The sequence below is a fragment of the Phaethon aethereus genome (assembly GCF_964289735.1).
Source record: "Phaethon aethereus genome assembly, chromosome: Z".
Lineage (NCBI taxonomy): Eukaryota > Metazoa > Chordata > Aves > Phaethontiformes > Phaethontidae > Phaethon > Phaethon aethereus.
Genome location: NC_138577.1, coordinates 30,567,528 through 30,580,363, shown reverse-complemented (window position 1 = coordinate 30,580,363; position 12,836 = coordinate 30,567,528). Strand labels below are relative to the sequence as shown.

Genomic DNA, 12,836 nt, shown 5'->3' with positions numbered 1-12,836 from the left:
CCCCAAGCAAGTTTGTGATGGCTCAAGCATTTGTTTTACTTTTAAAATAATAATAATAATTAAGACAGTTACAGCTGATCTTAAAATGTACATTTGCTTTTTTGCTGGTACAAGAATATTAAAACCCCGGTCTGGCTATTCTGAGACATTGCAATACCTGTTCCATCCATTCCCTTACAAATGGCAATGGCGCCTGGGTCCAACATGGCGATGAACTCCTCCATTAGCTCCTCTTGCCCTTAATGTCTTTCCTGCCTGTGGAACTAATCTAACAGTGCTAGTGCTAGCCCTGGTACTACACAATTAGTTTAGTGTAACAGTCATCAAAATGTACCGTGTACATTAACGATGAGTGCTGTTGATCAGCATAGATTTCTAGGAGCATGGTTTGTTATTGATTACTCTAATTATAAAGATTCAATATCTGAGTGTAAAGGACACTCCATTTAAATGATGATATCACCCATAACAGCATCCCCAGTCATGATCTTTATGCTATTACTCTACTGCTTCATATAATTCAATGAGGAATTAACTTTGGGGATCCCGCCCTGCTCCTGAACTTGGACAGGGCCTCTCTTGCATGCCTTTTCAAAGTCCTGTGGTGGGCCTGACTTCATTGACCTCTATTTCCACCCCATCTTTCATAGAAATCACTTCTGATTTTTTTTTTTTACTTACTTTACATACTGTGGTGAATGGAGATAACTGTGTATATGAATGTGGGGTTTTTTAATTGTCTACGATAGCTTACGCATTTTAGGAGAGTTGCGGTACTCATTTACAAAGATTTAATCAATTTGTTAATCGAATTTTCAATCCCTCCCACCACAAGCTAGTCAGCTCCAAAGAGCGCTTACTGTGCATTTGGGACATTTCTGTCATACGCTTCTCTTTGTTCATCTGTCGCCAGAGGTTCCTGCTCAGTAATGGTGTTTTGAGAGAAATAGTAATTTTGTTGGTCTGGATTTATTAGAAAAGGAAAAAGCATAGTGTTTACACTTGAAAGAAACTGTAAACTTTCATCTTTTCACTTAATAATTGAACAAAACACTAAAAGCAACTAGGCGTAAGCATTTCGTAGAATGCAATTATATTATTCACCTGGTTTAAAATAAAAAGAAAAAAAAGTCTGTTGTGACTTTACAAAAAATCTAAAAAAATTAAGTAACTAAATAAAACAATGGCATAAAAATACAGAAAGAAAAAAAAAAAGAATAATTAAACAAGCAGCTTCTCCGCACTAGACTAGCTAGGAGCTCCAGATGGCAGGAGCTACTTCTTCAAGACTGGGCTGTAATCACAACTGTAGAAGAGGAAATCTGCAGTATGCTTTCACACATTTGCATGCAGCCATTATCTTCCAAACTATGGAAGGAAGCAGTCTTGTTGCTGGCTGAGAAGCACCTCACACACCTCCTCTCTCTTGTTCTGAATGGTGTTTGTGTCAGTCTGCAGCTGTGTATGGTATTATGTCTTATAATCCTGCATCACTTCTATTCTATCCAGTCATACCTAATGTAGAAAATTAGTTTCTAGTGAAAGTAATATGTAGTGCTTTTATGATATTTGTGTGCAATATCCCCCCTTCCACTGAGGATATTTGATGTAAAGGACAAACTCAGTTCCACAATAAAATATAAAAGTGGTAAAGTGGTGTTGACATGTTTCTTGTCTTTGTGTATGTACGTATTTTTAAGTTTTCCCTTTCCTTCGATCATGATTATCTACTATATGTTTTTTTTCTCAAAAGATCAATGACTATTTAAATGCTAGATAAGAACCAATCTCTATTGAGAAATTGGAAAATAAATGCAGAAGATGATTGCTTTTATCTCTTGTGGCGTAAAACATTACCATGATGTACCATGATATGGCTTATTTTTGTTGTTCTCATCTCTGTATCCCTCAGCAGCATGAGAAAACACCTCATTTTCAGTAAGTACATGTTCAAGGGGCTGTGTCAGAGATGATACCAAATAAAGTTACATCAAACTGAGCCCACCCTGGTTTGGAAAAGAGGTCTTTTCCAAAGTTGTTGCAGTTTAACAAGAGTGCGCAGCTTGTCTCCGGTGGACATGGACCCTTCCCGACTGCCGCTGCCCAGAAATCCTGGTGAGAGGGGATGGAGCGTTTGGGGAAGCTGGGCTCTCAGTTCAGTTTTTTACTTTATAAACATCAGACTTTTCCCCTACTGCTGTTAAAGGGATGCTGTAAGATCAGGCTTTCTGCCCTCGTGGTTTTGCTTGCTGCTGCGGTGCCTGCTGTGGCAAGGTGCAGCAGTCAAGCTTACGTTTCTTAGCTCAGGGAGGTGGTAACGACATGAAAGCAGGTAAAGGCTGGGGCAGCAGCGAGCAAGGGGTGCTCGCTCGCAGGAGAAGCAGTGGCCCTGCGGGATTTCCTTCACCCTCAGACAGCAGTCTTTTTTGTGGGCCCTTACCCATCTCCAACATCTAAGGTTTCATTTGTAACTTCTAATGACATTAATAAGAAATACTGTACTTGTCTTGAATTGGGCTGAGCGTGGTGAAGTAGAGAAAAATGAAGACTAGATGAGGGGGGTCAACTCCTGCAAATCTTATATCTCAAGTATAATCCTGCATCTGTCTATGTCAAGGTTTTTTGAGCTGTTGTGGTAAAGTAGCCTGATGCTACTTAAAATATATTAAAATTATTGTGCAAAGCAAACCAGGTCAGGCTTCAACCCCAATTATTTACCTGCCGTTGCAGGGTAACATTCTGGATTTGCATAGGTGGGACCACCCATGATGCCTGTGGATAGGGGCAGGCCAGCCTGGACTGTAGCATTTGGTTTGCTGCTTCCAGATGCTGAATGAAAAATCCTTTCTTCAACACAGCTGCTGAGAAGGAAATACTTTATTTCTGCAATTGTTAATGAATTAATTCAGTCAGCCTATGGTGTATTTCAAATGGTGTGGGAAAATGATAGCCTCTCAGACCTTTTCAGTCTATCTAAAATGAAGGATCTGTCTTGTGGCATCCTAGACCTGGAGACTGTTTAATACTGATTTCTAGTGTTCTGTGGCTGAGAGGAAATTGTACCTTTTCACAGTTCCTAGAATGGGATGAAAGGAGGTGTCCAGGGGTCTCCTGAGTAATAGCCATGGTGACACCTCATAGATCCAGCTCATTCCCAGCATTGCAGCAAAGCTCTTTGGCTTCCTAGAGGGTATCTCTGGGCAAGCAATGTTTCTACATGAGCATTGCCCATGTCCTTCACTCAGCGATCGGTTTTTGACCTACTGCTGTGGTCCCTACTTTCATCTCCCACAGACACAACCAGACCACACTAGCATGAAGCCCTCGGGGCATTGTCCTCTGTTGTGCTAATACTGAGGAGGGCTAAAAAACTAAATCAGCAGGCGCTGTAGTCTGCCCAAGCTCCATTTGCTGGTTGTCACGGATCCTTACCACTTGATGTAGCTGCTTCTCTGCAGTTCAACAACTTCAGCATTACTGGCCCCAGTGCAAATCGCTGGCAAGGCAGAGGTGGAGGTCGACTGTGCATCTGCTGCCAGCTTCACTGCCAAAACAATTGCATATGCCATGATTTACATATCATACAGCAGCTCAGCCCATCACCTGTGCTTGTGAATTACACACAGAAAATAAGTGAAATAGATGGAACTTATGTCCTAATACAAACAAAGTTAAATATACATAACAATGTCTGTATACATGAAGGTTACAGCCTGTATACCTGTTAAGGTCCAGAAATTAATTTTGTCTGAGTTTTTACAAACTTCATGCTCTCCACCCAGCTGTTTGTTACTTTCTTAGCTTAAAGAGTTGAAGGTAAACTGAACCACTGAGCCATTTAAATAGTTAATATGACACTCCCCCTCCCCCCCGAATGCAAGTCAGTATTTCCAGGAAGTTTACGGTTTCCAAAGATGTAATTATAGCAGCAGTTACCATGTGTAAGGACCAGAACAGGCTTGAAAGTTTCTTTCCCTATTCATTTAAGGGAGGAATTGTCAGGATTTGCAATAAACAAGATAAATATACTGAAAACTGAATTTTGTCTTGGTAATCTAATGTGCTTGTCAGTGGGGCTGTAATGCTATTTCTGTGCCTGGGGCACCTGCAATTTAGAATGCGTTGAGTGGGCTTTAGCTTATCAGAAAGGTTTAAGAGCAGCAACGGATTTAGTACTATGCAGTTGTCAGCTGAGTTCAGTGACAACTTCGTGATTACTGAAAGATATGTATATTTCCATGGGGAGATTGACCCAGAGTAGGTGGCAGTTTTCTATCACATGATCAGTATCTTAAGTTACTCTTGAATTAATGTTTTGTCACTAATTCTTGACCTATACTTCATTCTCCACAGTTTTATTTTGAAAGAGTCACTGTCCCAAGTTCAGGTTGCTTGTCACTTATGTCAGCATTAGTTTCTCTTCTACAATCCAAGAGCCTTGTCCTCATCTCAACATCTCCTAGCATTAAATTTCTGGGAAGGTAAATTTAACTTTACTTTCCACAAATGTGCTCAAATACTCACTAGAAATGCATTTTGTAAGGTTCAGTTGTAGTTTCTACATAAACAGCTCCAGCAACACCAGCAACAGTACTTGCAGAATTGGATGCTGTTCAGCGGACCACATCTTGCATCCCTCACAGTCAAGGGTGCAATTCCCTTTTGTAACTCCAGCTTCCTGAGGAGGTGGGGGAGGAGAGGACACTTGCTAACCTGTGCCCCAGGCTGTCTTCTGCCTGTCTCAGTGGCACGGTGACGGCTGCTGCTCGGGTCAGAAACACTCTTGCACCAGCCAACCTTCATCTGCAGCTGGGGTAGGTCATTGTCCCAGTCCCACAGTTTTGGGGTGACCAGAGAGCCCTGGGACAGGCAGGCAAGCTGCTGGGACAGGCCACTGGGAGAGGGAGCAGGTGACTGAAGCTGTGGGAAGGGGCTCGATACCAGCCCTGTGTGTAGGACACAGCATCTGAATGGCTCTGAGAGCATCTAGTAACCTTACCTTGGCAAGACCAGCTGTTACCATAAATAGGCCCCATCTGTGCAAGGCTTCAGACAACATTTATTTGATATGCAAGGGAATAAATACGTAATTTTCCTCTTGTGAATAATGGATAATGACGTGGAAGTGGTTTGCCAGTGACACTTGTGGGAGGAAGAGTTATATATCTGCTTGCCTAATCAGCAGCGTATTTGGTGTCTGCCACGGATTTGAATTGGGAAGCTGCTTTTTGAATTAAAAGGAAGATTTTTAAGTGCTGTTTTTTTCTCCTAACAGCAGCCAAATTCATGCCAACATAACAAATAGGCTTTGCATTTCTACTGGTTTCTGTTTCTTTTGGCTAGTATTGTTGAGACAACGGTTTCTCCCATACCTGGGGAAACACAGGAGAGCTGTTAACACTGCCTCGCATGTACAAGTCTGGCAATGCCATACCATAAGCATTAGCGCAGGCAGGTATTATTTAGGCTGTTTGTCACCTTGTTTGCATGCACAGCTCAGTGACTATGCATGGAAATGCACTGCTTCTAGCACTGGGACATTTTCTTCTGCTTTTAGCTGTACAGACACCAGGATAATGAGCAGGGAAATTATGCAAAAACTTTCACCAAGAAAGAGGCACTCCTGGGATTTAGAAATACATCAACAAGGGAGAAACTGCAATAGCTTTAATCCAAATCACAACTGTAGGAACAAACGAGAACAGGAGGAAATGATAGTGTTACCACCAAGACAGGTTTTGGTCTGTCCCCTTCAGGAAACATTTTGCCAGTCCCATCCACATACAGAAAGGTGCAGGCAGCTGTCTGGAAGAATGCAGCAAGGAGCAGCAACATTTCAAAAAACTTGAGAGTGTCCTCGTGAGGAAGTGTTCATTGGGTTGTGAGCTGCATCGAATGAGTACCAGGGCACAGGACTGGGTGAACCCAGAAGCTTTTTGTGGTTGTATTTTAATATGCATATATACACACAACCACATTGTTCTCTTGGCATCAGAGCTCACTCTTCAGCAGCAGCAGATCGAAAGCTGCTGTATGACTTCTCTGACCCCCTTCTAAATGCAGCCAGCTGCCTGACAGCAGGTGACGGCTATGACAGGAGCACACACCAAGCTGCGGGCATCCGGACAGAAGGGCTCTTGACTACCTGGGCCCCAAGTTTCACTCCTAGGTGTTGCTGTAAATGTCCTTCGCACTTCTTGTTAAGAGTAATCCAGGAAGCAGCGGAAAAACAGGTTGTGTGTGCAACATGATTTATGCAAAGGAGCAAACAGTCAAGTCTCTCTTACTTTTCCTGGAGTGGGAAGGAGAAAAGCAGGTAAGACAAGCTGAGTTAGTTGATATTCTGTTGATTTTTCAGGCTGCTGCATTTGTGGCGCACAGCTACCGTCTGTGTCTCACTTAGGAAGCCAAGCACATGCCTGAACAGCACTGGTCTGTGAATTAATCCTTCTTACAATTTGTCTGTCTCAGTGTTGACCTCACCCAAAGTTAGCAGGTAGGAGAGAGCACTGAAGAGGAGAGTATCTTCCTCTCCTCCCCTCCCTCAAGCTTCAGCTGCAAATTCACATTTCCAACCTCTTGAGTCTGAGCTGTGTCCGGCGGTCTGAAACCTCAGGATGCCCACACGCTTGGCACCCCAGGCTGCTTGCTGTCTGCAGAGCTGGGGCACACTGCTGCCTGAGATGCAGGCATGGGGCAAAGAGACATGGCCAGCCTCCTTGGAGAAATAAATGTGAGAAGATATATGGGAGGAATTTGGAGGGGATCAAGGGTGAGGTCAAAGGGGAAGCAGCGATGAGGATTACTGGAAAACACAAGCAGGTGCAGGTGGGCTTGTGGGAAATGTGAAGATTTGTTCAGTGAGGAAACACTGGTTTGGCAGAAGCTGGTTGCTTCTGCAGTGGTGAGACCTGAGGTGGGAAGCAAGATGGAGGCTACTGGACCATGGAGAAATACTTGATGAGGCATGAGGAGAAGGGAAGAGGGGTCCCCGGTGTGCAGCTGGTGCTGCTGGTGTGTCAGAAGTGGTTTCTTGCCCAGGGTGATACCGAGGGGACAGATAAACGAGAGGGCTTGGCAAAACTTTTGGCTCTTCAAGCCACAAATGGTCTGGACCCCCTGCTGCACGTCTTGGGTTTGGTGTCTCACCCAGCCCCGGGAATCTGCTTTTCTGCCTGCTAAGCACTTGGCAGGGAAACCCCTCTTTTCCAAGGGCAGAGTAGGGTATGGGAGGACATTTGGGCAAAGGCAGAGAAAGGTTGTATCTACACTTTGGACTGGGCTCAGAGCATTCAAATGCCACAGTGCCTGGAGTAAAACAAGGAGACAACATGCAATATTCATTAACAGGCTACCCAGAGTTTAGAGGAGGATTTTTTTCTCTTGCTGTAATAGTTAAGTCTAAATAAATGGAAAGCTGGGGCTAGTTGTGGGGGAAGTGAAGCGTGCTGTGAGAGAGCAGAGGGGGCATGGCAGCTGGGAGCTTGCTGGAGCTCCATTAGCTTAGCAGTCTGCCTATCTACCGAGCAGGCTGAGGGAGGGTGGAGGTGGGGACAAAAACAGGTTCCTTGTGCTGCCAAGAAACAGATGCTAACAAGAAACAAGGAGAAATGTGGCTGTGCCTGTTGTGGTCTAGTCAAACAGGGTCTTGTAAGCAACTGGATCAAGCAGCTGCAGTGGCTAGTAACCATGTGCCAGCAAGGAGGGTCTTAAAACTGTGGTGGTGTAGAGAAGATGCCAGGAGGGAGGGGTGATGTCTGTAGAGAGAAGCTGAAAAAGGCATCAGGATGCAGGGGTGACTATAAACATTTGGAGGTACAACCTGTGTTCCGATACTGAAGAACTGTAATATGTGGTGAGGGAAGGGACACACTGTTCTCCTGTGGCTAGACTAGAAGTGATGACCTCTCTAAAGCCACCAGTTTTAAGGAAATTAAGAATGTGTTTAGCCCCCTACTCTCCCTCAAGGCTTCCTAACTTCTAGTAATCAGAAAGCATTTAGACCAAGAAAGAGGAAAAAAACCTTCAGACTTGAGAAAAGTTGCCCGGCAAAGCCCACTGCTGGTTTAATTAGGCCAGGCCACAAAATCATCCACTTACCTGGAGACAGCACTCTCTTACTGCAGTACAGGAGAAACTATGGGACTTGCTGACAAAATGGGGTGAAGGACCTTACCACCAAGTTCTTGGATGTGAAAGAGCAATCAGGTTCCGAGTGCGTTTGCATTTGATGTATGTGGGTAAGACGCTTTCCTGCACTTAAAACAAGTTCACTTGACAGATTTGCAGCATGTTCTCCCTGGCTTTACAGCAAGTTTGTGATGTGCATTTTATCGCTAGATAAAAGACTAGACAGGTCCATGACAATACTGGAAATGCTTATCAGAACCTCTGGTAAAGCAGAGTTAGACAACACTGTTCTTGCCATAAGAAGCTGCAGTACAGCAGGGCTGTTGCTAGAGTCTCCGTTTTCAAGGCACTCACCCTGCCGTGAGCTGCGTAAAGTCATGGGCTGCAGCCGAGGTTCAGCAGTGACAAGGGAATGTAAGCAGGGATGGATGCTGATGCATCCTACAACCAATGCACTATGATCCTTTCCTCCTTTGCCCTGTCCTTGTGCTCTGTGTGAATAGCTACATTGTTTTACCAATCTGAAGAGTGGGGCATGGGACCATGTACACAGCTGAGACGAGAAGGGAATTAGGTCAACCCCCCCACGAAACAACCCAGAATATAAAATGAAACTGCACTGCAGCATGAGGCTCCTTGGCGTGTGCCGAGGTGATTGTGCATGTTTCTCTACTGACCTTAAAAATGGAGCAAGGCAGCACTAGTGAAGTTAGAAATCTCTAACTTCCTTACAGGGAAGGCACTTCTGAGTGCCTGTAGAAGTGCTAACTCACTAGGCTGAAACTCTTTAAAAGGAGTTTTAAAAACATTCTAAAGTTAGGCTTCCAACTCCATGTATAGTAGCCTGGATTTTCCAAATAGGTTGAGGAAAAAAAAAGCAATCAATATACATTAATCCTCTTAGTGTCTGAAGTTCAGCGTAGCCAAGGCATTCTTTCCTGCGACAAACCCCTACTGAAACAACTTGTGTTGGACATTTTTCCCTCTTCTTTTGTGCCTTCCACCCTCTATACCTTTCATCACAGGCAAGCTACTCCTTATGCCTCTTTTTCTTTGTGTTGTCTCCATCCCACCCCCTGCCTGGCTGACGGTAGGAGGAAAATACATACAGGATAAAGATTTCTAAACCACATGTGCTTTACTTCAGGAAACAGGCAAAATGGGAAAAGTTTAATTTGCATGTAGTAGTCACATAGAGTCACACTTGCAGCAGGATTGAAGTGAAACATTAGTAACAGTGAGCACTTCAGTTGACAAAGGAATGCATACCACTGCAGTCGTCTTTGAGTTCCCGTCCTAAGCAGATGCTTTAGCTAGCTTCCTAGCTTCCATTTCTTGCTTAGCCTTTTCTCTCAACTCTCTTTCTCTCTCAATGAGAACTGCTTGTTCTTGCTCCCACTCCTTCAGCTTTTTCTCATGTTTTGCAATGTCTTCCACTTCACATGCTGGCAGCTTTTCCTTGACAAGTTGGGTGGTCAGGGTTAACAGGCTTTCAGATTCAACCTTGCCAAGTGAATGCAGCTTAGAGTACAGCTCCTGTCATAAAAAAGGATTTGGCAGGGAGTGAGAAGGAGAGATCCAGTCAGTCACAAAATAATCAGCCACAAAGTACTTCCCTATAACAAACCAATACATTCCTGTTTGAATCTAACTATTAGCTGGGCTATACAAGCCAGCTAACTGTTTTATCCCAGCAAAGTGTTTCCACTGTGGTAGCTGGTATCACTTCTTGAAATGCTAACCTCTAGAATTGTTGAAGGTATGCAAGCATTTATGTGATGAAATGCTTGCCCACTGATCATTGACACAGATGGAAGGAATTGCCTAATGGCTTCTGATTATATATTAAAAAAAAAAAAGGGATTGTAGCATAGGCTGTGATAATAAAAATAGCAGAGCGAGAAGAGCAGGAAGATGTGCAATTGTTAGTCCCAACAGCCCCACCTTGCACCTTTCTAAATGGTGGGACCCGAAGGATTGCTAGTTTTTGTACATGGCCCATTCACTATCTCTGATCTGTTTAATTGGAAACAATCTGTTGCTTTATAGACAGAAAATCCTGAAAGAATGCACCAACTTTTAGAGATTATAATGCTGACTCACAGTCCTAGCTGGGGAGATGGGAGATGTACAAGCTTTATTAAATACTTTCTTTACAGCAAAGGAAAAGGAATGATAACAAAGAAAAGCCCCAAAACAGGGAAGAAGGTGAGAAAGGAGATAAACAGGAGGACCCTAGGGATTATTTGCCTACTAGAAAAGATCACGAGTGGGACCCTAACAAGGGGAAGAAAAGGCCCAGCTAAAGCAATACCAACAACTAATATTATATGGGGTCCGGCACAGAGTACCAAAATCGAAAAATATGTCCCCTCCCACTTTCCCGTGCAGCCCCCCACCTTCTCGCTGGCAGGCCAGCATGAGAAGCTGGACAGTCCTTGACTGCTTAGCAACAACTAAAAACATCAGTGTGTTACCAACATTATTTTCATCTCAAATCCAAAACCCAGCACTGTGCTGGCTACTAAGAAGAAAATTAACTCTATCCTGGCCAAAACCAGTACAGAGGTGGGACAGGGCCCCAGTGAAAATCCATCGGTCTTTTACAAGAGGGTATGTGAAGTAGCTAGAAAATGGATGAACTTGAATCCAGACGATGAGGCCTATCAGAGGATGTTCAATATGCTGTTCATTGGGCAGCGACTCAGGATACAAGGAAAAAGATGAGGGGGCTGGGAATGGCAATTTCACAATTGACAGAAATAGCATGTAAAGTATATAATAATCAGGATGAGAGAGAAGGAAAAAGAAAAAGAGAGCAGAATGATGTTACAAGCATCTTTGCTGGCAGCAGCAATAAACAGAAACAATGTCAAGGGAAAAGTAGAGGAAGAGGCCCACAAAACCAAACCTCTCTAGGACTGAATCAGTGTACGTACGGCCTGTAAGCAGGAAGGGCACTGGAAAAACGAATGCCCAAACCAAAAGGGGCCAGAGGAACAAGACTGTGCAGGAAATGCTAATCTTATTACATTAGAAGGTTCAGACAATGAATGAAGAGGATCGGGGAAAACATTAAAGTCTCCCCAGCTGGTGCTCTGGTTCCAGTAAAGCTGGGGAACGAGACCATAGATTTTTTAATAGACAGTGGAGCCACCCATTTGGTAGTCACCAGCTATAAAGGGCCCCTAAGCAAAACTACTATACAGGTTGTTGGGACAACAGGAAAGAGAACATTAAGGTCATTTTTACCACCTATGGAATGTACAATTGGAAATACTAAATGAACTCATGAGTTTCTATATATGCCAGAATGCCCACTTCCACTGCTAGGACAGGACTTGTTATGTACACTGAATGCACAAGTAACCTTTCCTGAAAACTCTGTACAGCTTCACATCCCACCCAAAATGGCATGGAAGGCACAAATCTGCCTTCTGACAGATAAACCCCTGGAAAAGTATGTCATCCTTTGCCATGGGCTCAAAGAGACCAGGTAAAGTGAAAAATGTAACTCGGATTAAAATAGAACTAAAGCTAGGGGCAAAGCTGGTAAGGACAAATCAGTACCCTATTACATTGGAAGCACACAAGGGTCTGAAGCCCTTGACAAATACTTTTATGCAATACAGACTGCTTAGAGAATGTCAATCTGAATTTAATACTCCTATTTTACCAGTAAAGAAGCCTCATACTAAAGACTACAGACTAGTGCAAGACTGGACATACACCCCACTGTACTGAAACCTTACACCTTACTAACTTCAGTATCTGAAACAAATGCCTATTTTACTGTTTTGGACTAGAAAGATGCTTTCTGTATCCCAGTGGACAAACAAAGCCAAACAATCTTTGCCTTCAAATGGGAAAACCCCACGATGGGAAGAAAGATGCAGTTGTGTTGGACTGTGCTCTCCCAAGGGTTTAAAAAAAAAAAACCAGCCCTACTCTGTTACAATGCATAGCAGGAAAGGGAGAATCAACTGGTGCAAATACCGGAATGTTCAAGAGATACAGAAGGATGGTGGGTAACCCCAAATCAGCAAGTTCCTACTACAGCCAAAATGATGTAGGAAGTACATGAAGAAACTCAGCTGGGAGCTGATGCTATGCGCAGCAGTGTTGAGAGATACAAAATAAGACCAAAAATGCAATCAAGTGCGGACTCAATAGTAAGATGTCAGACCTGCTGCACAAACAACCCTAAGGTTTAAAGAAAGCTACCGATAGGTGAAGCAAAAAAGGGGAATAGCCCCCGGGGAGCACTAGCAAATAGATTTCTCTGAGTTACCAAAGTGTGAGCAATATAAACACCTACTTGTTTTAGTTGACACATTCTCTGGGTGGTCTGATGCTTTCCCTTGCCATAACAATCAAGATAGGGAAGTCATTAAAATTTTATTAGGAGAAATAATTCCCCGATTTGGAATCCATGAGGACTTATTCTCTGATAATGGACCTCATTTTATTTTAGAAACAATCCAAGGGGTGTTGAGATTCCTCTGACTGAAATGGGATCTACATACCCCTCGGAGATCACGGTCTAGTGGGAAGGTAGAAAGAATTAATCAGACCCTTAAAACACAAAGTATGTCAAGAAACCCATCTTAAATGGGTAAATATCCTATCAATTGCCCTGATGAGGATTAGGAACACTCCATGAGTGAGAGACGGGATAAGCGCCTTTGAAATACTATATGGAAAAC

General features: G+C 43.5%; 1 protein-coding gene across 1 annotated transcript in view; it reads right to left on the bottom strand.

The window, feature by feature from the left end:
• Nucleotides 1-9,382: 9,382 nt before the first annotated feature.
• The window catches only part of MRPS27 (mitochondrial ribosomal protein S27), a 47,212-nt gene continuing 43,758 nt past the window's right edge, over nt 9,383-12,836 (bottom strand). The window contains exon 9 of the mRNA XM_082012813.1: nt 9,383-9,666. Within this exon, the coding sequence (XP_081868939.1) occupies nt 9,427-9,666 (240 nt within the window). The 3' untranslated portion in view covers nt 9,383-9,426. The remainder of the gene's footprint in view (nt 9,667-12,836) is intronic.